Source organism: Lissotriton helveticus, chromosome 1_1 (genome assembly GCF_964261635.1).
Source record: "Lissotriton helveticus chromosome 1_1, aLisHel1.1, whole genome shotgun sequence".
NCBI classification, from domain to species: domain Eukaryota; kingdom Metazoa; phylum Chordata; class Amphibia; order Caudata; family Salamandridae; genus Lissotriton; species Lissotriton helveticus.
In genome coordinates this window covers 109,334,888-109,356,634 of record NC_136057.1, presented here as the reverse complement: position 1 = coordinate 109,356,634, position 21,747 = coordinate 109,334,888, and the positions used below count along the sequence as shown (strand labels likewise).

The 21,747-nt window shown below is 45.6% G+C and overlaps 1 protein-coding gene across 1 annotated transcript in view; it reads right to left on the bottom strand.

The window, feature by feature from the left end:
* The window catches only part of LOC144768017 (phospholipase A2 inhibitor LNF1-like), a 32,455-nt gene extending 11,259 nt beyond the window's left edge, over positions 1 to 21,196 (bottom strand). The window contains exons 1-4 of the mRNA XM_078651416.1: positions 21,145 to 21,196; positions 18,445 to 18,561; positions 17,233 to 17,388; positions 3,725 to 3,874 (exon numbers count right to left, since the gene is read on the bottom strand). Coding sequence (XP_078507542.1) covers positions 3,725 to 3,874; positions 17,233 to 17,388; positions 18,445 to 18,561; positions 21,145 to 21,196 — 475 coding nt within the window. The remainder of the gene's footprint in view (positions 1 to 3,724; positions 3,875 to 17,232; positions 17,389 to 18,444; positions 18,562 to 21,144) is intronic.
* Between the last annotated feature and the right edge of the window lie 551 nt (positions 21,197 to 21,747).

The window sequence follows — 21,747 nt, the reverse complement described above, 5'->3', positions numbered from 1 at the left end:
AAATGTAGCACACAAAAACTCCCTTGTAAAATAAGGAATAGCAAATTTTGCGATTCCCTATTTTGCGATTGCATTTAAGGAATCGCAAATTGGCTATCATAGTGCCTAACAAGAAACTTTATTAAAAGGGCCACCATGATGGCAAAATTAAAAGCAGGGTATGGATAGAATTTCAAACAAATATTACTATCCGATGGTAAATGTACTGGTCAACATGTTTCAGCCACTAATGGCTTTCTTCAGGACCTATATTTAGTACTACTGCAACTGTGAAGACAAAGGTGAACTCAGTTGTCCAAAGTACCATGCAAAAGAAAATGTGACATACCATGAAGTGATGCTAAATGGTAGGCAATGAAGTCATAGTTTGAGGGGATCTTCTCCCAAATTCTGCTTGGGAGTAGCCTCACCTCGCCGGGCACTCGCTCAGGAAAAAGAGGCCCCGCTCTGTCCGTCGGTACCTCCAAACCCCTACTGACCTGAGCGAGTGCCAGGCGAGGTGAGGCTACTCCCGAGCACTATATCTTTAAGTAAGCATTAATCTTACCAGCCCTTATAGACCACTAGTACCCCCTTGTGTTCTTTTATTACCTAGATTAGGGGATAGGATGCTTGTAGGTCTTTAAACTCTCTTCCCCTGGGTCCCTGTCACAATTTTTGTTTTTTTGTCATATGAGAGTCCGACTTAAGAAAAGATACAATTCTCATTACAATTAGCACCTTGTGATATCGTGATATTTAACTGCTACATTATGATACCGGGAGACACGCAGCTTGCAGTATAGGTATAGCGAGTGATGACTCTGGTGTCAAACTCTTCAGGCAATGATCTAGCGGGTGTGCTAGAAACAGGCTATATATGGGTGTAGCGGTACCGATGCGCGTGCATGGCACTTTATAGCTCATCATAAGACTATGATTGTACATTTGTGTTTTTATTGGATCATTTCTGGGTTGAAAAAATGGGTTCCCGGATGACTGGGTATGCATGGAATCCCTTCGGATAAAATGGTATATGGACGTAGATGCAGAGTAACCTTGGCACTCTTTTGATTATTGATGACTTGAAGTCAGGGCTGTTGGCTAGTTGGAATATACAATGCATGAAGAGTGGTAATACTGATAATTGCAGTGGAGAGAAGCTGCACAGGGGGAAAGACTGGCTGTTCGCCCCATGCTGTACACAATTTTCTCAATTTTTATCTATAGAGCGGGCCTCTTTTATCTGAGCCATGGCCAGGTGAGGTGAGGTCTGATCCTCGTGAATCTCGGGTGAGATGGAATTTTTGCTTTGTATATGTACCAGGCTTTGACGAAATGATTTGGAACGATGAAAATACATGTTTCACGTTAGGTCTTTTTATATGCTTTTGTTTCTCACAGACATATATTTATATATACATATTTTCACAAGAGACATTTTCATCCAGTGATTGGGGGAGGACCAAGACGCCTGAAGTTCAGGTTTATTGGTTGTATCTGTTTTAAAAGGAGTTTGATATTTTGTAACATGTTTTTTCACACAAGCAGTAGCAAAAGTTTATGAATTGGTCCTGACGAAAGCCATTGGACAAATACATGTCCAAGTGGATGAAACCTGTAGACCCATTTTTGGCAGTTATTTTGTTAAAACTGCTCTTGCACTGTTTTTAGTTTGAAGACTGAGAGATACTTATTAAATCATTTTTCTCTAGGAATTCAATTTTAACCATCACTTTTCACTTTTTACACACTCATTATTTAGCACAGCGTCCCATCACATCGATAACCACTCTAGCTCATCCTATTGGTTAGGAAAATTTAAAGAGAGCTCATTTGAAAACATCTGCGATCTCCCTTCTGTTAGATGGAAGGTTATAGCCCTTGGTCACTTTAGTGGGTGACCAGGAGGAGATCCCGGATGATGAAGCATGTCACCTAGGTGAGTGATGGGAATCCATCCTCTGTTAAGGATCTTCCTTAAGGTGGTGTGTCGTAAATAGTTTTTACGAGCAGGCAAATATATTCTTTTCCCCAACCTATGAGTTTCTTTTTCTGTGAGTCCATTGCACTTATTTGTTAGGTTGCCTGGACCTATTAGACCCGTGGACCCCTTTGTTGTTCATCATTTCAGGGGTGCAACAGGGTGTCCTTTTTACACCCTGGCACACTTGAAATTGCATTCTTAATTTGTGATTCTCTATTTGCTAATTGCAAATTAAGAATGCCTTCCCATTCCTTCCTATGGGCCTTTTAGCCCATAGGAATGAACGGGAAGGCATTCCTTATTTCCGGATCTCAATTTGCGATTCGCAAATAATGAATATGTGGGATTTGCTAAATTATTAGTAAATACAACATACATTCCATTTTGCGATTCTCAAATTGTGATTTGCCGAAAATCGCATTTGAGAATCACAAAACTCTATTTCCATAAGTATGGTCGAATATGTGTTAGCACGCTCTGGACTGGCACTAAGGTGTTCAGCGTGTCTGTGCCTACGCTACTAAAAGTGACATGTCTGCCATTCTTTCCCACCCATCACTGAACTCTGCAAATCCCATTACATATTGGCAGAGGATATTACTCAATAAGAATGTAACAATTGGTGGCCTTCTGGGGGTAGTAAATGAACATTCGCCATACAGAAAGTGGCTTACTTAACTTGAGATCTGCTGAACACACGCATAGGAGGAGCATAGCTGACTGCTCTGGGGTGTGTGTGTTATTATTAGGAAGGGGTAGCCATGTCACTTACATGCTTCAGCAGGTATGTGCAGGAGTGTGCACCATCTTTAACAGGTTGTAAATGAGCCTGGCGACCTGGTTGTAGTACAGTGCAGCAGCAGCTATGTGGATACTGAGACGCACACATTCCATGGGTCAGATGTATCAAATGTTGATGCTGCGCAACTCAGAAAGACAACTTCAAAAGATAAGGCTCATTCCTGCTCTCTCTCAGGGCAGCCTAGTGCCAGAGTAGTCACCCTTGCTTCATGGAGCTAGCGTGCCTGCATTGGAGGCAGGATTGTTTTTGTGAATGAGGGGGACACCATTTGAAGGTGTTATCCTTTGTGTAATTGTGCTGCAGAATGCAGCACATGTGGAAAGATGAAATAATGAGTGAAAATAAAGATATCTATTTGTATTGCACTTTCAAAGGAAAGCCGTAGCCTTTTGAAGGTTTCTCTGGTTTACCAGACTTGGTAAATCTTGGAATGAACCACAATCAATGGATGGATGCATTGAAACATCCACACTCCACACAAGGAACGCCTTCCTAGGGCCGAGTAAAGCAAGCCAGTGACTTTCATTCTCGCGTATTACTCCAGATTTACCAAGCAATGCAGGGCCATGCAAGGTGGCTTGGTGAATCTGAGCTAAGGATTCCTTTGCCCCTGCAACACCATGCATAATGCAAGGGCAATGTAATCCAACTGTAAATCTAGAGTCGACTGTCTTGGTTTAGTTTGCCTCCGTCCCTGTACAGAAATCCATTGCTTTCTTGTCTAGGTTTGCGTTATACAAGTACCACATCATCAGGGTACATTTGGTCAATGGGACATGATTTCTACCTTGAAATTGATTGAACCGAGCTCACTGAAGACATTCAGGTGGATTCTTTGAAAAAATTTAAAATGAACTAGCGTGAACATCTTTTAGTTTGAAAGAAAGGACCAGAAACCAAGATGATTGGTGCAGTGGGAAAAATAACACTTAATCATGAAACTCAGTTTATCTCACCAGGTATGATCGCTTTTCCTGAGAAGATGATGCAGGTGTCCTGCTCCCCGGTGCACTGAACTTCTCCAGTCGGTGTACAGGAGCCTGAGGACTGGCCAGTGAAACACTTGTCACATTTATAGCCATTGGGGGTCTCATCCAAGGCAGGCACTGAAATAACACAGAACAGGAATTGAGAAGCCTAATGTATTCAGAGATGGGGTGCTAAGTCATGGCTAAATTCTTCCATCCTAACAACAGTAGCATTAACCACCACACTTTGTATGAAAATAAAACAAATGTTATGTTCAACTCACAGATTTAATTACTTATTGTTGCCCGGAATAGAAATTATTTTCCATTGACTGCTGTAGAATAGTGTGTGTTTTGGTCACTCACTAGACCTGTACATTGTGTCACTCATTTACAAGAGGCCAACACTGTCGCAGCGTATCTTTTCATGACTCTCTGGTGGCAGAGGGCTCTCAATCATATCTATGAGGCGTGGCTTTGCATCGCCGCATAGATTAAAGAAAGGCAAGGCATCTCAAAGCGCTGCCTTGCCTTACTTTACATCAAGGAGGCGTTCCATGGGTGTTGCTGTGGGTGTTCCCACTCAACACCCATGGAATTTTACACTGCCTCAGATTTTCAATATCACTTATACCTGGGGCAGCAGCAGCAATGCCTTCCCAGAGCGTTCTTCACCCTTTCAACGTTTGCTGCCTTCTGCAGCAATCATATAATGAGTAAAAGGCCTCTTGTGATGGTTTTTGTGCAGGAAGGTGCCTCTTCCTGCATAAAAACAATGGTGTCAACAACACAGCAATGCTTGTACCATGGTGCAAGGGTGCCTGTGTTGGCGCTTGATTACCAATTGTGCTAGCTGGTTTTGGGAGAGGAGTGTGCCATATTGTGTAAATACAGTGGATTCCTTCCTTTTGAATTGGCCCAGGGCAGAGCAGCAGAAGGTCTTGTGCCGCTGTCCTATGCCAATTCTTTGTATACAAGGTCCTGTATTCTTCCTGTCTGGGAGACTTGAGGCAAAAATACACCTGCATATCAGCCCTTCACCAGCATGCAATGTACCCTTGGGTTTTAAGGGTACCTATAGCGGAAAAAGCTAGAATTAGAGTGCATGCCTTAGTATGGTGGCTCTAAACTCTGCTGCATGATTCTTGATTTTAAATAGTGACTTAGGGCAGATGTAAGAAGCCGTTTGCTGTTCGCAAACGCTGGAATTCGCAGGATTCCCGCATTTGCGAATCGCAAATGGTGTTTTGGTATGTTCGAGCCTAATCGCAAAATATGGCATCGCAAAAATTGCGATTCCTTATTTTGCTCAAGCATTTAAGGAATCGCAATTTTGCGATTCCTTAAATGCTATTCATTAAGCATTTTATTTTTGTGAATTCTCATTAAGAAATCGCAAATTACCACCAACTTGAAGTTGGTGTTAATTTGCGAAATCCTTCACAAATGCACTTTTTTGCATTTGTGAAGTTGGCATGTGGCGCACATACATGCACTAAGGGCATGTATGTGCGCCATAGGCACACACATGTAAATTTCAGGGGTGCATCAGGGTGTCCTTATGACACCCTTGCGCCCTTGAAATAATTCTCAATTTGCGATTCTCAAATTGCGAATCGCAAATTGAGAATAACTTCACTTTCATTCCAATGGGCCTCCTGGCCTATAGATATGAATGGGAAATTATTCCTTAATTGCGAATTCGCAAATAAGGAATAATAAGAAATCGCTAAAAAAATTATGATTTTTTAGATACATACCATTTTGCAATTCTCAAATAGCGATTCTCAAAAAATCGTTATTTGTGAATCGCAAATAGGTATTTTGATACATCTGCCCCCTAGTTGTTTGAAAACAAACTTTTAAAATGTTAACATTGTTTGGGGGAAATGGCTAGAAAGATATACTGCTTACCTTCAATTTGAATCTGAGCTAGGTATTGCCCGCACATCACAGGGAGGTCTCAAGTTGCAGATGCTCCATTTTGCTTCATTAATTTCATCCCGCACATTGCATTTTGTCCCCTCCCCTTCAGGGAGAAGGAAGTCCCACTCTGAGCTGCCATCTTTGTGCTGCAGCACACTAGTGTTTGGCAGGGACCAGTATTTAATGGGGCTGCCACCGTGAATGTGCAGTGGATGCGCACAGTGGACATGCCGCTGGCGCACTGAAGGCATGCCAAAAGAAATCCCATCTGTGCCCGTCCACGCCCAGAACGTGACCAGCACCAGGCATGCTGCCCAATCTTTCCCAGGTTTCTCTATGCCCTTAGACCTCAAAGCACTTAACACTGACGCGAAATGTAACTATGATTTGATACCCCATGAATTCAAAGGCCCATTTACGTGTCTTAAATGTAGAATGCAGCTAAAGATTTTTCAGACTATCCCTTCAATACCCGATAATATATTAGCAGAGGAACTGTTAGAGGGGGGCCTAATGCTCACTCTCTTTGTAAACATGCCCAGTCATAGGTGAAGCAAAGTAACGATGGATTAAACCCAGATCTGTGACTGGGGGTGAATGTTTTGACACTGTGCAAAATTCCGTCCATCATCTTGTGTGTTTTGCTGTTCGCTCTATGTGGGAAGGGTATGACCAGACGTGGGTCCCTTGCTCACTACATCACTGGAGTTCAGCTATCCTGACTGATGACGGCTGACAGCCAGAAACCGGTCCTAGGATGCTTGGTTCCGGTCCAGGGAAGACATGGCTTGGCAGTTCGGGCAGGACTGTTCCCATGAGGCACAGGGTCAAGACTGATTTGCATATGGCCATGTCTGAACTGGGGTGGCGTGGTGAGCAAAATAATGATGGCTTTACTCAGATCTGTGACTGGGGGTGAATGTTTTGCCAATGTGCAACATTCCGTCCATCATTTTGTGTGTTTTGCTGTTCGCTCTATGTGGGAAGGGTATTCCCAGACGTGGGTCCTGTGCTGACTACGCCACTGGAGTTAAGCTATCCTGGCTGATGATGGCTGACAGCTAGAAACTGGCCCTAGGATGCTTGATTCCGGTCCAGGGAAGACATGACTTGGCAGTTCGGGCTGGACTGTTCCCATGAGGCACATGGCCAGACTGATTTGCATATGGCCATGTCTGAACTGGGTTGGGTTGGTGAGCAAAATAACGATGGAATAAACCCAGATCTGTGACTGGTGGTGAATGTTTTGCCAATGTGCAACATTCCGTCCATCATCGTGTGTTTTGCTATTAACTAACTCTTACCATCATTCATATATGCATAAGACAGGGCATCCACACAGGGGCTTTATAGTTTAGGTCACTTTCTTTAGCCCTAGCTGTCCCATCTGGTTGTCCCATCTGCCTACCCATGTCATCCTTGGGTTCTCATCAGCATCATCAAAAACTCAAGCCAACTGCATAGCAGAGTGAGATACCTGGGCTACAGGTTCCGACCTCATTTACAGTTGTACAGTTGTACATTTGACTGTGGGGGAGAACAAGTGAGGACAGGATCGCTTCCCTTGGAATTACCCAAAGGCATCCTGTTTGGGTACCAAGTCCTCAGTTCACTAAATTATCATAACAGCAAACCCAGTACATTTAGACAAAACTATATTGCCTTAACCCCCACAGCTATACATGTAAAGTAATACTACAAAGTTACACACACCATACTTTACTAACTGAAACAATAGAGAGTGGGTCTCTCCCCCTCATGCTCTCCAAAGAATCACAGGCTCTGCAGAACTCTCTGTCGATAGTTGCAATAATTATAAATGTACATAAGTTTTATCTCAAAATAAGGTAAGTACCACCTAACTCCACTCACTATGTCTGGTTATAGCCATCCACCAAGAAATAGATCATGCCGTGACTGGGTATGGAGAGAAGTTAATGCCGACAAACATGGTAGCAACGACCCTTCTTGCCCGTCTTGCAAGTTATATCACAAAGGATTGGCGATCCTCATATAGAATGGTGAGACCATGGCGACCAATTTGTCCTCATTAGGAGCTCAATAAATTAAATAAATACATTAAATTGTGTGTCTTGTAAAGCGCACTGCTACCCGCACCGCAGGCCTCGTAGAGCTATAGACCGCTGGGGAACCTGTCCTGGCTTTCCCTGTGAGATAGTCCCTCCTGGTAGTCTCCAAGGTGAAACCAGGCATCCCCGGCGTTTGTGAGTGGCCGTTGTGGAGATGAGGCAAGCTTAATGCCCAGAGTTGCCGAGTGTGATCTCTAGTTAGAGTAGGCTCCGAGGCGAGAATTATCGAGTCCGCTGATCCTGGTCCAAGACCCTGCCGCGTCGGGAATCGAACCCTGTTCCCAGGCCGTTCTCTGCTCTTGGGTCTGCCGCCTCTAACCAGTGAGCCACTCCACTCTAATACAGATCCAGTACATGATGCGTGATCTGCATATGGACCAACTCCACTTATATTGAGACGTTTAGCACCCTAAAGAGAAATACACTTCAGTACCCACACTCAAATATACTGTTAGGGAGACAGGAACTTGCAAAGACCCATATCTGGATAAATCTGATCATCCCACATCCAGGAACAGAGCAGACAGAGGCCTCGTCCTAGAGATCCAACCAAATTTCTCCCATTGGGACTCCTAGAGGGTACTCCACCCAACAGACAGACAATACACACAGACTTCCCGTGTACACTGAACATGTAATCAGATGAATTACTTCTTGACTTTTATTTTACTTCGTGTGTGATGTCTTTATTAACCCAAAAAGTACTGCGGACCACAACACAATTCAAATATTACTTAATTTTTGTTTAAGCAAGCCCACAGTATCTCAATGGAACATGTCTCATCACAAGTTGCACCAGAAGAAATATTTCCCACTCACAACACTTCATAAATACTTGACTGAAAACAACATATCTGTGCCCTCATCTCACATGCTATTGGAATGGGAAGTGAGCATTGGAGGGAAATTGATGACTGCCTCCGCCATCTGGAAGCATTAGCCCACCAGAAAAGAATTGGATATAGGAATTTTAGAATTGACCCAATCTAGTGAAGTTGCAAACTGTAAGACAGACTTGCAAGACTATTAAGAGTTCATTATAACCTAAACATTAACTTACCATGAAGGTAGAAACTATGCTCTCCTGTGAGAGGTGAAAGACAGTGGGATGTTTGCTTACCATGCAGTTGCACTCCCATGAGGCACAAGAATGAGTCTCTGCCATAAAAGATGCAAAGAAACAGATATTTCTGCATTCAATTGAGATACTTAATAGATTTAGAGGGTATGTAACGTTTACAACGAAATTTTTACAACGCACTACCATTACAACGCAGGTATTACCACACATACCATTACAACGCATTGCGCTGGGGGGCGCTCTAGGGTAAGTAATAAGTTTAATTTTCTATCGAACACCTTCCCTAGTGTCCACGGGGACTGGAGTTGGAATAGAAAATTATACTTACCACTATCCAGCACCTCTAAGCGCTATGCGTTGTAACGGTATTCGTTGTAAATATCGCGTTGTAAAGGTATGCGTGGTAAAAGTATGCGTTGTAACGTCATACATCTGATTTAGAGACGTTTATGTGGATTAATACATAGCTGAATGTCTCCAACAAGATCTGAGGTCGAAGTCTTCCTCTCATGGTATCTCAACTAGATAAAGACATGAAGATACTGGCCAAAGGACTGGCCAACAGGACCAAACGGGTAATAACATCCCTAATTGACCAAGACCAAGTGGGTTTCATGGCACATCACTTCTCCGCATCCCATTTACACACAAAGCTACACGACTAGTGGTCGATGAAAGCTGATTAGTGCGCAAAGGCAGCTCTCTCCTTGAATGTGTAGAAAACATTTGATAGGGTAGAATGCCACAATTTGTTCAGGATCTTGAATATATTTAGGCTGAGTAAGAAATTCCCTACCGGGGTCAAATGGCAGTTTGCCAATGAGAGAGTGATGGTGAGCTGTAATACTTCTTCTGTGTTCCAGATACAGAGAGGAGTTGTCCCCACTACTATTCATTCTGATACTCAAGTCCCTAGAAAAAGTTCTGTTCCTACACTGTACGTGGCCTGGTGGGCCTCCCAGTTACTTACCTTGGGTGGTTCCTTGGGTTCCCGGCACTTCTACATCTTCTGGGCATAGTCTTGACTCGACTCGTGGTTCGCATACCACTATTTTGTTTTATGGTTTGGTCCTTCCCTGGTGACCTCTGTGTATGTTGTGCTACTCACCTGTGTCTATTTCAAAGTATTGTGAGTACCGTGTATGTCTCTGGCTAGGAGATATACAAACATATTAGTGAGTTTCTTATAATAAATACAAATGTTCTTTTTTCATTTAATCTATATTTATACGATTATGTTCTGGTACAAAAGCTGCTATACTCTCCTACTGGTCCGATGGCTGCTCTTCACAGCTGCCACTTCGAGAGCTTTTAAAGATTGACTAGAATTACTAAAATCCCCATAAGGGATGTCTGGACTGGTGCTGGGTGCCCACTTGCATAAGTGTGCATCAAATACCAGGCCTTTCACACACTATGTCACAGAAGTGTCGCACTGTACAAACTTTGCAAATCCCTTCTGTCACAACTGTCACTAACACATTGCATGTCCCCTGCCCATTCCATCAGTTACAGATGACAAAACTACAGACTGCATGTCCCTGCACAATCACTCCTTTACAGATATCAGAATCACAGACTGCATGTCCCTGCACAGCCCCTCCTTCACAGATAACAGAATCGCAGACTTTTAAGGAGCATACCCTGCACAACCCCTGAGTTACAGATGTGGGAGTCACAGACTGCACGTATCTCTCACATACTCTCTGTTACAGATGTTAGTGCCATAGACTGTGCATACCCTGCGCATAGCCTGCATCAGAGATGCCAGAGTTACAGACTGTTTATGCCCTGCACGCCCCTCTTTTAGGGAACATACCCTGCACACTCCCTGGGGTACAGATGTTAGAGTCACAGACTGCATCTACTCGGCACATTACCTGTGTAACTGATGTCGGCGTCTGTACACACTCTCGTACATATCTTCCACATCCCATCAGTCCCAGATGACAGAATCACAGAACGGTATGTCCCTGCACAACCCCCCCTACACAGCGAAAGAATCACAGACTGTGTGTCCCTGCACAACCCCCCCTATACAGCGAAAGAATCACAGACTGTGTGTCCCTGCACAACCACTCCTATACAGATGACGGAATCACAGACTGCATGTCCCTGCACAACCCCTCTTATACTGATGTCGGAATCACAGACTGCATGTCCCTGCACAACAATTCCTTTACAGATATCAGAATCACAGACTGCATGTCCTTGCACAATCCCTTCTATACAGATGACGGAATCACAGACTGCAAGTCCCTGCACAATCCCTCCTATACAGATGACGGAATCACAGACAGCATGTTCCTGCACCCTTCTTTACAGATGCCAGTGTTATATACTGTACATATTCTAAACATTCACTCTTTTAAAGGTGTTGGAGCCACAGACTGCTCAGCCTGCACAATCTCTCAGTTACAGATGTTGAATGCATAGACTCTAACTCCCCTGCACATCCCCAATGTTGTAAATATTTCAATCACAGGTTTCGCATACCCTGCACATCTCCTATGCTAGAGATGTCAGAGTTACAGACTGCACGTTCCCTGCACGCCCCTCTGTGAAGGAGCATACCCCACACACCCCCTGAGTTACAGATGTGGGAGTCACATGCTGACTGTATCACTCACATACTCTCTGTTACAGATGTTTGAGTCATAGACTGTGCATACCCCGCACTAGAGATGTCTGAGTTACAGACTGTGCGTGTCCTGCATGCCCCTCTGCGAAGGAGCATACCCCACACACCCCCTGAGTTACAGATGTGGGAGTCACAGACAGCATGTATCACTCACAAACTCTCTGTTACAGATGTTAGAGTCATAGACTGTGCATACCCTGCACTAGAGATGTCTGAGTTACAGACTATGCGTGTCCGGCATGCCCCTCTGTTACGGAACATACCCTGCATCCCCCCTGAGTTACAGATGTGGGAGTCACAGACAGCATGTATCACTCACAAACTCTCTGTTACAGATGTTAGAGTCATAGACTGTGCATACCCTGCACTAGAGATGTCTGAGTTACAGACTATGCGTGTCCGGCATGCCCCTCTGTTACGGAACATACCCTGCACACCCCCTGAGTTACAGATGTGGGTGTCACATGATGACTGTATCACTCACATACTCTCTGTTACAGATGTTAGAGTCATAGACTGTGCATACCCTGCACTAGAGATGTCTGAGTTACAGACTGTGCGTGTCCAGCATGCCCCTCTGTGAAGGAGCATACACCACACACCCCCTGAGTTACAGATGTGGGAGTCACAGACTGACTGTATCACTCACATACTCTCTGCTACAGATGTTAGAGTCAAAGACTGTGCATACCCTGCAATAGAGATGTCTGAGTTACAGACTGTGCGTGTCCAGCATGCCCCTCTGTGAAGGAGCATAGCCCACACACCCCCTGAGTTACAGATGTGGGAGTCACAGACTGCATGTATCACTCACATACTCTCTGTTACAGATGTTAGAGTCATTGACTGTGCATACCCTGTACTAGAGATGTCTGAGTTACAGACTGTGCGTGTCCTGCACGCCCCTCTGTGAAGGAGCATACCCCACACACCCCCTGAGTTACAGATGTGGGAGTCACAGACTGCATGTATTACTTCCATACTCTCTGTTACAGATGTTAGAGTCATAGACTGTGCATACCCTGCACTAGAGATGTCTGAGTTACAGACTGTGCGTGTCCTGCATGTCCCTCTGTGAAGGAGCATACCCCACACACCCCCTGAGTTACAGATGTGGGAATCACAGACTGCATGTATTACTCACATTCTCTCTGTTGCAGATGTTAGAGTCATTGACTGTGCATACCCTGTACTAGAGATGTCTGAGTTACAGACTGTGCGTGTCCTGCACGCCCCTCTGTTACGGAACATACCCTGCACACCCCCTGAGTTACAGATGTGGGAGTCACATGCTGACTGTACCTCTCACATACTCTCTGTTACAGATGTTAGAGTCATTGACTGTGCATACCCTGTACTAGAGATGTCGGAGTTACAGACTGTGCGTGTCCTGCATGCCCCTCTGTGAAGGAGCATACCCCACACACCCCCTGAGTTACAGATGTGGGAGTCACAGACTGCATGTATCACTCACATACTCTCTGTTACAGATGTTAGAGTCAAAGACTGTGCATACCCTGCAATAGAGATGTCTGAGTTACAGACTGTGCGTGTCCTGCACGCCCCTCTGTGAAGCAGCATAGCCCACACACCCCCTGAGTTACAGATGTGGGAGTCACAGACTGCATGTATCACTCACATACTATCTGTTACAGATGTTAGAGTCATTGACTGTGCATACCCTGTACTAGAGATGTCTGAGTTACAGACTGTGCGTGTCCTGCACGCCCCTCTGTGAAGAGCATACCCCATATACCCCCTGAGTTACAGATGTGGGAGTCACAGACTGCAAGTATTACTCACATACTCTCTGTTACAGATGTTAGAGTCATAGACTTTGCATACCCTGCACTAGAGATGTCTGAGTTACAGACTGTGCGTGTCCTGCAAACCCCTCTGTGAAGGAGCATAGCCCACACACCCCCTGAGTTACAGATGTGGGAGTCACAGACTGCACGTATCGCTCACATACTCTCTGTTACAGATGTTAGAGTCATAGACTTTGCATACCCTGCACTAGAGATGTCTGAGTTACAGACTGTGCGTGTCCTGCACGCCCCTCTGTGAAGGAGCATAGCCCACACACCCCCTGAGTTACCGATGTGGGAGTCACAGACTGCACGTATCTCTCACATACTCTCTGTTACAGATGTTAGAGTCATTGACTGTGCATACCCTGCACTAGAGATGTCTGAGTTACAGACTGTGCGTGTCCTGCACGCCCCTCTGTGAAGGAGCATACCCCACACACCCCCTGAGTTACCGATGTGGGAGTCACAGACTGCATGTATCACTCACATACTCTCTGTTACAGATGTTAGAGTCATAGACTGTGCATACCTTGCACTAGAGATGTCTGAGTTACAGACTGTGTGTGTCCTGCACGCCCCTCTGTGAAGGAGCATAGCCCACACACCCCCTGAGTTACAGATGTGGGAGTCACAGACTGCACGTATCGCTCACATACTCTCTGTTACAGATGTTAGAGTCAAAGACTGTGCATACCCTGCAATAGAGATGTCTGAGTTACAGACTGTGCGTGTCCTGCACGCCCCTTGTGAAGGAGCATAGCCCACACACCCCCTGAGTTACAGATGTGGGAGTCACAGACTGCATGTATCACTCACATACTATCTGTTACAGATGTTAGAGTCATTGACTGTGCATACCCTGTACTAGAGATGTCTGAGTTACAGACTGTGCGTGTCCAGCATGCCCCTCTGTGAAGGAGCATACCCCACACACCCCCTGAGTTACAGATGTGGGAGTCACAGACTGCATGTATTACTTAGATACTCTCTGTTACAGATGTTAGAGTCATAGACTGTGCATACCCTGCACTAGAGATGTCTGAGTTACAGACTGTGCGTGTCCTGCAAACCCCTCTGTGAAGGAGCATAGCCCACACACCCCCTGAGTTACAGATGTGGGAGTCACAGACTGCATGTATTACTCACATACTCTCTGTTACAGATGTTAGAGTCATAGACTGTGCATACCCTGCACTAGAGATGTCTGAGTTACAGACTGTGCGTGTCCTGCACGCCCCTCTGTGAAGAGCATACCCCATATACCCCCTGAGTTACAGATGTGGGAGTCACAGACTGCAAGTATTACTCACATACTCTCTGTTACAGATGTTAGAGTCATAGACTTTGCATACCCTGCACTAGAGATGTCTGAGTTACAGACTGTGCGTGTCCTGCAAACCCCTCTGTGAAGGAGCATAGCCCACACACCCCCTGAGTTACAGATGTGGGAGTCACAGACTGCACGTATCGCTCACATACTCTCTGTTACAGATGTTAGAGTCATAGACTTTGCATACCCTGCACTAGAGATGTCTGAGTTACAGACTGTGCATGTCCTGCACGCCCCTCTGTGAAGGAGCATAGCCCACACACCCCCTGAGTTACCGATGTGGGAGTCACAGACTGCACGTATCTCTCACATACTCTCTGTTACAGATGTTAGAGTCATTGACTGTGCATACCCTGCACTAGAGATGTCTGAGTTACAGACTGTGCGTGTCCTGCACGCCCCTCTGTGAAGGAGCATACCCCACACACCCCCTGAGTTACCGATGTGGGAGTCACAGACTGCATGTATCACTCACATACTCTCTGTTACAAATGTTAGAGTCATTGACTGTGCATACCCTGCACTAGAGATGTCTGAGTTACAGACTGTGCGTGTCCTGCACGCCCCTCTGTGAAGGAGCATAGCCCACACGCCCCCTGAGTTACAGATGTGGGAGTCACAGACTGCATGTATCACTCACATACTCTCTGTTACAGATGTTAGAGTCATAGACTGTGCATACCTTGCACTAGAGATGTCTGAGTTACAGACTGTGTGTGTCCTGCACGCCCCTCTGTGAAGGAGCATAGCCCACACACCCCCTGAGTTACAGATGTGGGAGTCACAGACTGCATGTATTACTCACATACTTTCTGTTACAGATGTTAGAGTCATAGACTGTGCATACCTTGCACTAGAGATGTCTGAGTTACAGACTGTGCGTGTCCTGCACGCCCCTCTGTGAAGGAGCATACCCCACACACCCCCTGAGTTACAGATGTGGGAGTCACAGACTGCATGTATCACTCACATACTCTCTGTTACAGATGTTAGAGTCATAGACTGTGCATACCTTGCACTAGAGATGTCTGAGTTACAGACTGTGTGTGTCCTGCACGCCCCTCTGTGAAGGAGCATAGCCCACACACCCCCTGAGTTACAGATGTGGGAGTCACAGACTGCATGTATTACTCACATACTTTCTGTTACAGATGTTAGAGTCATAGACTGTGCATACCTTGCACTAGAGATGTCTGAGTTACAGACTGTGCGTGTCCTGCACGCCCCTCTGTGAAGGAGCATACCCCACACACCCCCTGAGTTACAGATGTGGGAGTCACAGACTGCACGTATCGCTCACATACTCTCTGTTACAGATGTTAGAGTCATAGACTTTGCATACCTTGCACTAGAGATGTCTGAGTTACAGACTGTGCGTGTCCTGCATGCCCCTCTGTGAAGGAGCATACCCCACATACCCCCTGAGTTACAGATGTGGGAGTCACAGACTGCATGTATCACTCACATACTCTCTGTTACAGATGTTAGAGTCAAAGACTGTGCATACCCTGCACTAGAGATGTCTGAGTTACAGACTGTGCGTGTCCTGCACGCCCCTCTGTGAAGCAGCATACCCCACACACCCCCTGAGTTACAGATGTGGGAGTCACAGACTGCATGTATCACTCACATACTCTCTGTTACAGATGTTACAGTCATTGACTGTGCATACCTTGCACTAGAGATGTCGGAGTTACAGACTGTGCGTATCCTGCACGCCCCTCTGTGAAGGAGCATACCCCATATACCCCCTGAGTTACAGATGTGGGAGTCACAGACTGCATGTATCACTCACATACTCTCTGTTACAGATGTTAGAGTCAAAGACTGTGCATACCCTGCAATAGAGATGTCTGAGTTACAGACTGTGCGTGTCCTGCAAACCCCTCTGTGAAGGAGCATAGCCCACACACCCCCTGAGTTACAGATGTTGGAGTCACAGACTGCATGTATCACTCACATACTCTCTGTTACAGATGTTACAGTCATTGACTGTGCATACCTTGCACTAGAGATGTCGGAGTTACAGACTGTGCGTATCCTGCACGCCCCTCTGTGAAGGAGCATACCCCATATACCCCCTGAGTTACAGATGTGGGAGTCACAGACTGCATGTATCACTCACATACTCTCTGTTACAGATGTTAGAGTCAAAGACTGTGCATACCCTGCAATAGAGATGTCTGAGTTACAGACTGTGCGTGTCCTGCAAACCCCTCTGTGAAGGAGCATAGCCCACACACCCCCTGAGTTACGGATGTGGGAGTCACAGACTGCATGTATCACTCACATACTCTCGGTTACAGATGTTAGATTTATTGACTGTGCATACCCTGTACTAGAGATGTCTGAGTTACAGACTGTGCGTATCCTGCAAACCCCTCTGTTACGGAACATAACCTGCATCCCCCCTGAGTTACAGATGTGGGAGTCACAGACAGCATGTATCACTTGCATACTCTGTTACAGATGTTAGAGTCATTGACTGTGCATACCTTGCACTAGAGATGTCTGAGTTACAGACTGTGCGTGTCCTGCATGCCCCTCTGTTACGGAACATACCCTGCACACCGCCTGGGGTACAGATGTCGCCGTCTGTACACACTCTCATACATACCTTCGTCATCCCCTCCATTGCAAAAGTCAGAGTCACAGCATGTTCTAATGATCCGGAAAGACAACACCGAGTTGTGTAAGTGGAACTCTCTCCCACAGGCTGCTTGTTCGGAGGGATTCAGACAGTCCTTGAACGTAGTCACAATAACACTATTCCCTGTTGGCACAAAGGCATGTTTTAATTAAACAAAAAACGTATCTCTATATGAGTTCCTGAGCAGACATGGTTACCTTAAAGGAATCTGGATGAAACTGTCGCACCAAGAAAAAGAAAAAGTTTAATGTGTTGAAATAGGTTTATTTCAGTGTTTATCCACCAAATGTCCTTTTTAAGTAGAAAGAAATATCCCTCCTGAAGTGTTTTTAAATGAGGTGTCACACTTTGCTCCCTCATAACTTTTCCCACAGTTCTAAACCACTTTCAATAGCTCCCAGTAGATTTACAGCCCATCATTTTATGCCCACTGTACCACTCCATACAAAAGAAGCCTGTCTTATGCAAATCAGTACTGACCTGATACCCAAGAGAACAATCCATCTCGAACTACAAGGCAAGGCAATCTCCAGAAGGGAACACAAGCCCCACAGACCTGTTACCCCATTATTAAGCCTCTTTAGTGAGTTGTAGCTTAGCTTAGGTGCCTGTGGCACTGTGAGGAGCAAGGGGGGCCAGGTAAAGAAGGTATGCCAGCCTGCACATGTACACAATCAGTCGCTGCCATGTGGTTACGACGGAAGGGTATTCTGAAGGTCACAAAGGAAGCTTACAACCAGCCTGTAAATGGCCAGAATTAGTTCTTGATTTGTGCTGGTGTTCTCTGGTACTTGAAACCCGGACTTATTTACAGCTTTGACTCACCTAATATTGTCCCAACTGTCATACTTTTAGGACTGTAATGGTATGTAGGTTCTTCACTCTATACTCCTCTCTTCCGTTACACCTCTTACATTCCAATCAGTGCCAGAACACTCCTTGGAGTATCCATGATCTCAAGAAATATCACTACAAATTCATTCATTCATTCATTCATTCATTAATTCATGTAGGTGTGCCATTTGTACTGGTATCTGGCAGAGCTGACAAGGACCACAGGTGGAGCAAGCAGCAGTGACTTCTTAAGAAATATCCCTGCTACTTATTATTGTACAAATTAAGCACTGGCCAGAATGTTGAGGATTGAGTCAGGTTACAGATGGTGCATGTGATACTCACTAAATGTGTTGTTCTCCAACCCTGTGACGCAGTGAGTGACATCAGGAGAGCATTGCTTGAAGATACCTGAGCATTGGGTGGTGCCGGTAGCAAGACACTTCTCGCAAAGTAGGCAATCTGCAGGAAAAAGAAATGCAATCTAGAAATCTGATCAAAATTGTGCTTTTCATTCACACATTAAGAAATACTTGTAAAAAATAAGTATGGTGAAACTTTTTTAGGAATAAAGAGAAGAGAAGAACGTTCTGGTACTCAGTGGTACAAAATATAACAGAAAATAGGTAATGTATCAGAGAGTTCCAGTTGTTCGGAGAGTACAAAAATTAAGTCATGTAAACAAAAAAGGGTACTTGGGGAGAAACGAGCAAAAACTGAGGCAGAATGAGGATTGAAACAGACTGAGACAGAAAGAGTCCGATACAAACACACAAATGGCTAGACCCCGGCACATAATCAATCAATCAATCAGTACATTTATAGAGCGCACTACTCACCCGCGAGGGTTTAAAGGCGCAGAGGGTGGCGGGGGTGCTGCTACTGCTCGAACAGTACAAAAGGGGTGGTGATGGACGGAGCATCTGAACCAATCAAACACTCTTCCGAGGACCGGTTTCTGGCATTCCAGCCATCTTCAGCCCGGCTTGCTTGAATCCAGTGGCAAAGTGAGCAAGGGACTCACGTCTGAGCATACCCTGCCACACTTATGGCGGCCAAAAGCGATACAAAAGGGGGTGGTGATGGACGGAGCATCTGAATCAATCAAACACTCACACCCAGTCAAAAGACCTGGGTATGATCCATCACTGTTCTTTAGCCCACTCTGCCACCCAAGTTCAGACATGGCTATATGCAAATCAGTCTGACCCTGTGCCTCATGGGAACAGTCCAGCCCGAACTGCCAAGCCATGCCTTCCCTGGACCGGAAACAAGCTTCTGAGGACCAGTTTCTGGCATTCCAGTCGTCTTCAGCCCGGCTTGCTTGAATCCAGTGGCAAAGTGAGCAAGGGACTCACGTCTGAGCATACCCTGCCACACTTATGGTGGCCAAAGCAGTACAAAAGGGGGTGGTGATGGACGGAGCATCTGAACCAATCAAACACTCACACCCAGTCAAAAGATCTGGGTTTGATCCATCGCCATTCTTTAGCCCACTCTGCCACCCCAGTTCAGACATGGCTATATGCAAATCAGTCTGACCCTGTGCCTCATGGGAACAGTCCAGCCCGAACTGCCAAGCCATGCCTTCCCTGGACCGGAAACAAGCTTCCAAGAACCGGTTTCTGGCATTCCAGCCGTCTTCAGCCTGGCTTGCTTGAATCCAGTGGCAAAGTGAGCAAGGGACTCACGTCTGAGCCTACCCTGCCACACTTATGGCGGCCAAAGCAGTACAAAAGGGGATGGTTTTTGCACTGCTCGAACAGCCAGGTCTCTCGTGAAGGTGAGAAGGTATTGGGTCAGTCGGAGGTGGGTGGGGAGGGAGTTCCAAGTCTTGGCGGCGAGGTAGGAGAAAGATCTGCTGCCTGTTGTTGTTCTTCTGGTGCGTGGTACAGTGGCGAGGGCGAGGCTGGCTGAGCGGAGTTGGCGAGCCGGGGCGTAGAACGAGAGACGTTTGTTGAGGTATTTCGGTCCGGCGTTGTGGAGCGCTTTGTGTGCGTGGGTGAGGAGCTTGAAGGTGATCCTGTTGTTGACAGGGAGCCAGTGCAGGTTTCTCAGGTGGGTGGTAATGTGGCTGTGGCGGGGGATGTCCAGGATGAGGCATGCGGAGGCATTCTGTATGCATTGTAGTCTTTTCTGTAGCTTGGCCGTTGTCCTGGATAGAGTGCATTGCCATAGTTGAGCCGGCTTGTGACGAGGGCTTGGGTGACAGTCCTTCTTGTTTCCGTGGGGATCCATTTGAAGATCTTTCGTAGCATGCGGAGGGTGTTGAAGCAGGAGGAGGAGATGGGGTTGACCTGCTTGGTCATAGTGAGCGATGAGTCCAGGACGAACCGAAGGTTGCATCTGTGGTTGGTGGGAGTCGGTGTTGTGCCCAGTGCGGCGGGCCACCAGGAGTCGATACAGACCTCCATCCTACAATCAGCGTTTGTGCAAAAATATGTTGGTGATCACCTAATGGTCACCATGAGAATGGTGCCCTGAAGACGATTGTGATCCTTTTTCCAATGCTCCTCTTACATTGTGTATGCTCAATATTGGAAACACAGTCCTCATAATGTTAATATTAATTATCATGCATTAAAGGAATCCAAAGGTGCTCGGTTTCTATGAGCTCATTAGATTGCATTTCCATAGGAAGGCTAGCAGGGTGAGCCCCAAGGTACAGAACTCAAAACCAGAGCAAGGTCCAGCCTGGCCAAACTGCAAGCAGAACCTAAGGTACAGTTCAATGCCCCCTAAAGAATGCAAGGCATTCCAATTAATATAACCTACAGGCCCTTCTAGAATTTGTGTGTAGGGGTGGCCCTGGCATTTACAGGATGTCTAAAATTGAGCTAAAGAATGAACAATAGAGGGGAAGACAGAAGTAAGAGAAAAGGACAATGATATTATAGAAGATAAAGACTGCCGGGGACATTTAAACTTACAGCAGATTTCTGTAGTGAATTAAGCTCTGTCCTGATCATTACTCTCTTAATATCTATATGCACCTTAGAGTATACTCACAACAATCAAAACTGTACAAGTTTATGACCATCTTACCTCCAGTTATCAGTGCCTGGAGCATGACCAGAGCTGAAAGGAAGGCCTTCATGGTGCTAGCAGCGAATGGAGTAGGGGATGGAGTCTGTGACCTGGATCACTTGCCTGGGTCTTCTTCACATCTCATGCTCAGAGCATGCCTTTTATACTCTCACAGAAAGGGAGGGGCACAGGATTCCTGAATTATGTTCACAGGATGTGGCTGAACTCTTTGTGTGTGACTAGGAGCACTTCCCTGGTTTCTGGCATCATCCATTGGAAACATATTGAAATAAAAAGTGTGAAAGGATGTATTGTAGATTTATTGTGTAAATAACAAATTGTAGTGAGGCCATGATTATAAGTGCTGAGCTCAATTCCAATCAAACAAACATATATAAATATGTGTAAGAGTCATAATTATGAATAATCTACTTAGGGATATTTACCAGGGGGTAGAGTATTTTCTGCCTCATTAAATCAACCAGTCAATCAATCAATCAGAAATTTATAAAGCACAGCAATAACCATTATATTTTATATTTTGCTATTTTTGGGTACAGTCAGTCTTCCTTCATATACTTCACCTCACAGAGATAGAGACTGTATTAGCAACATAAAGTC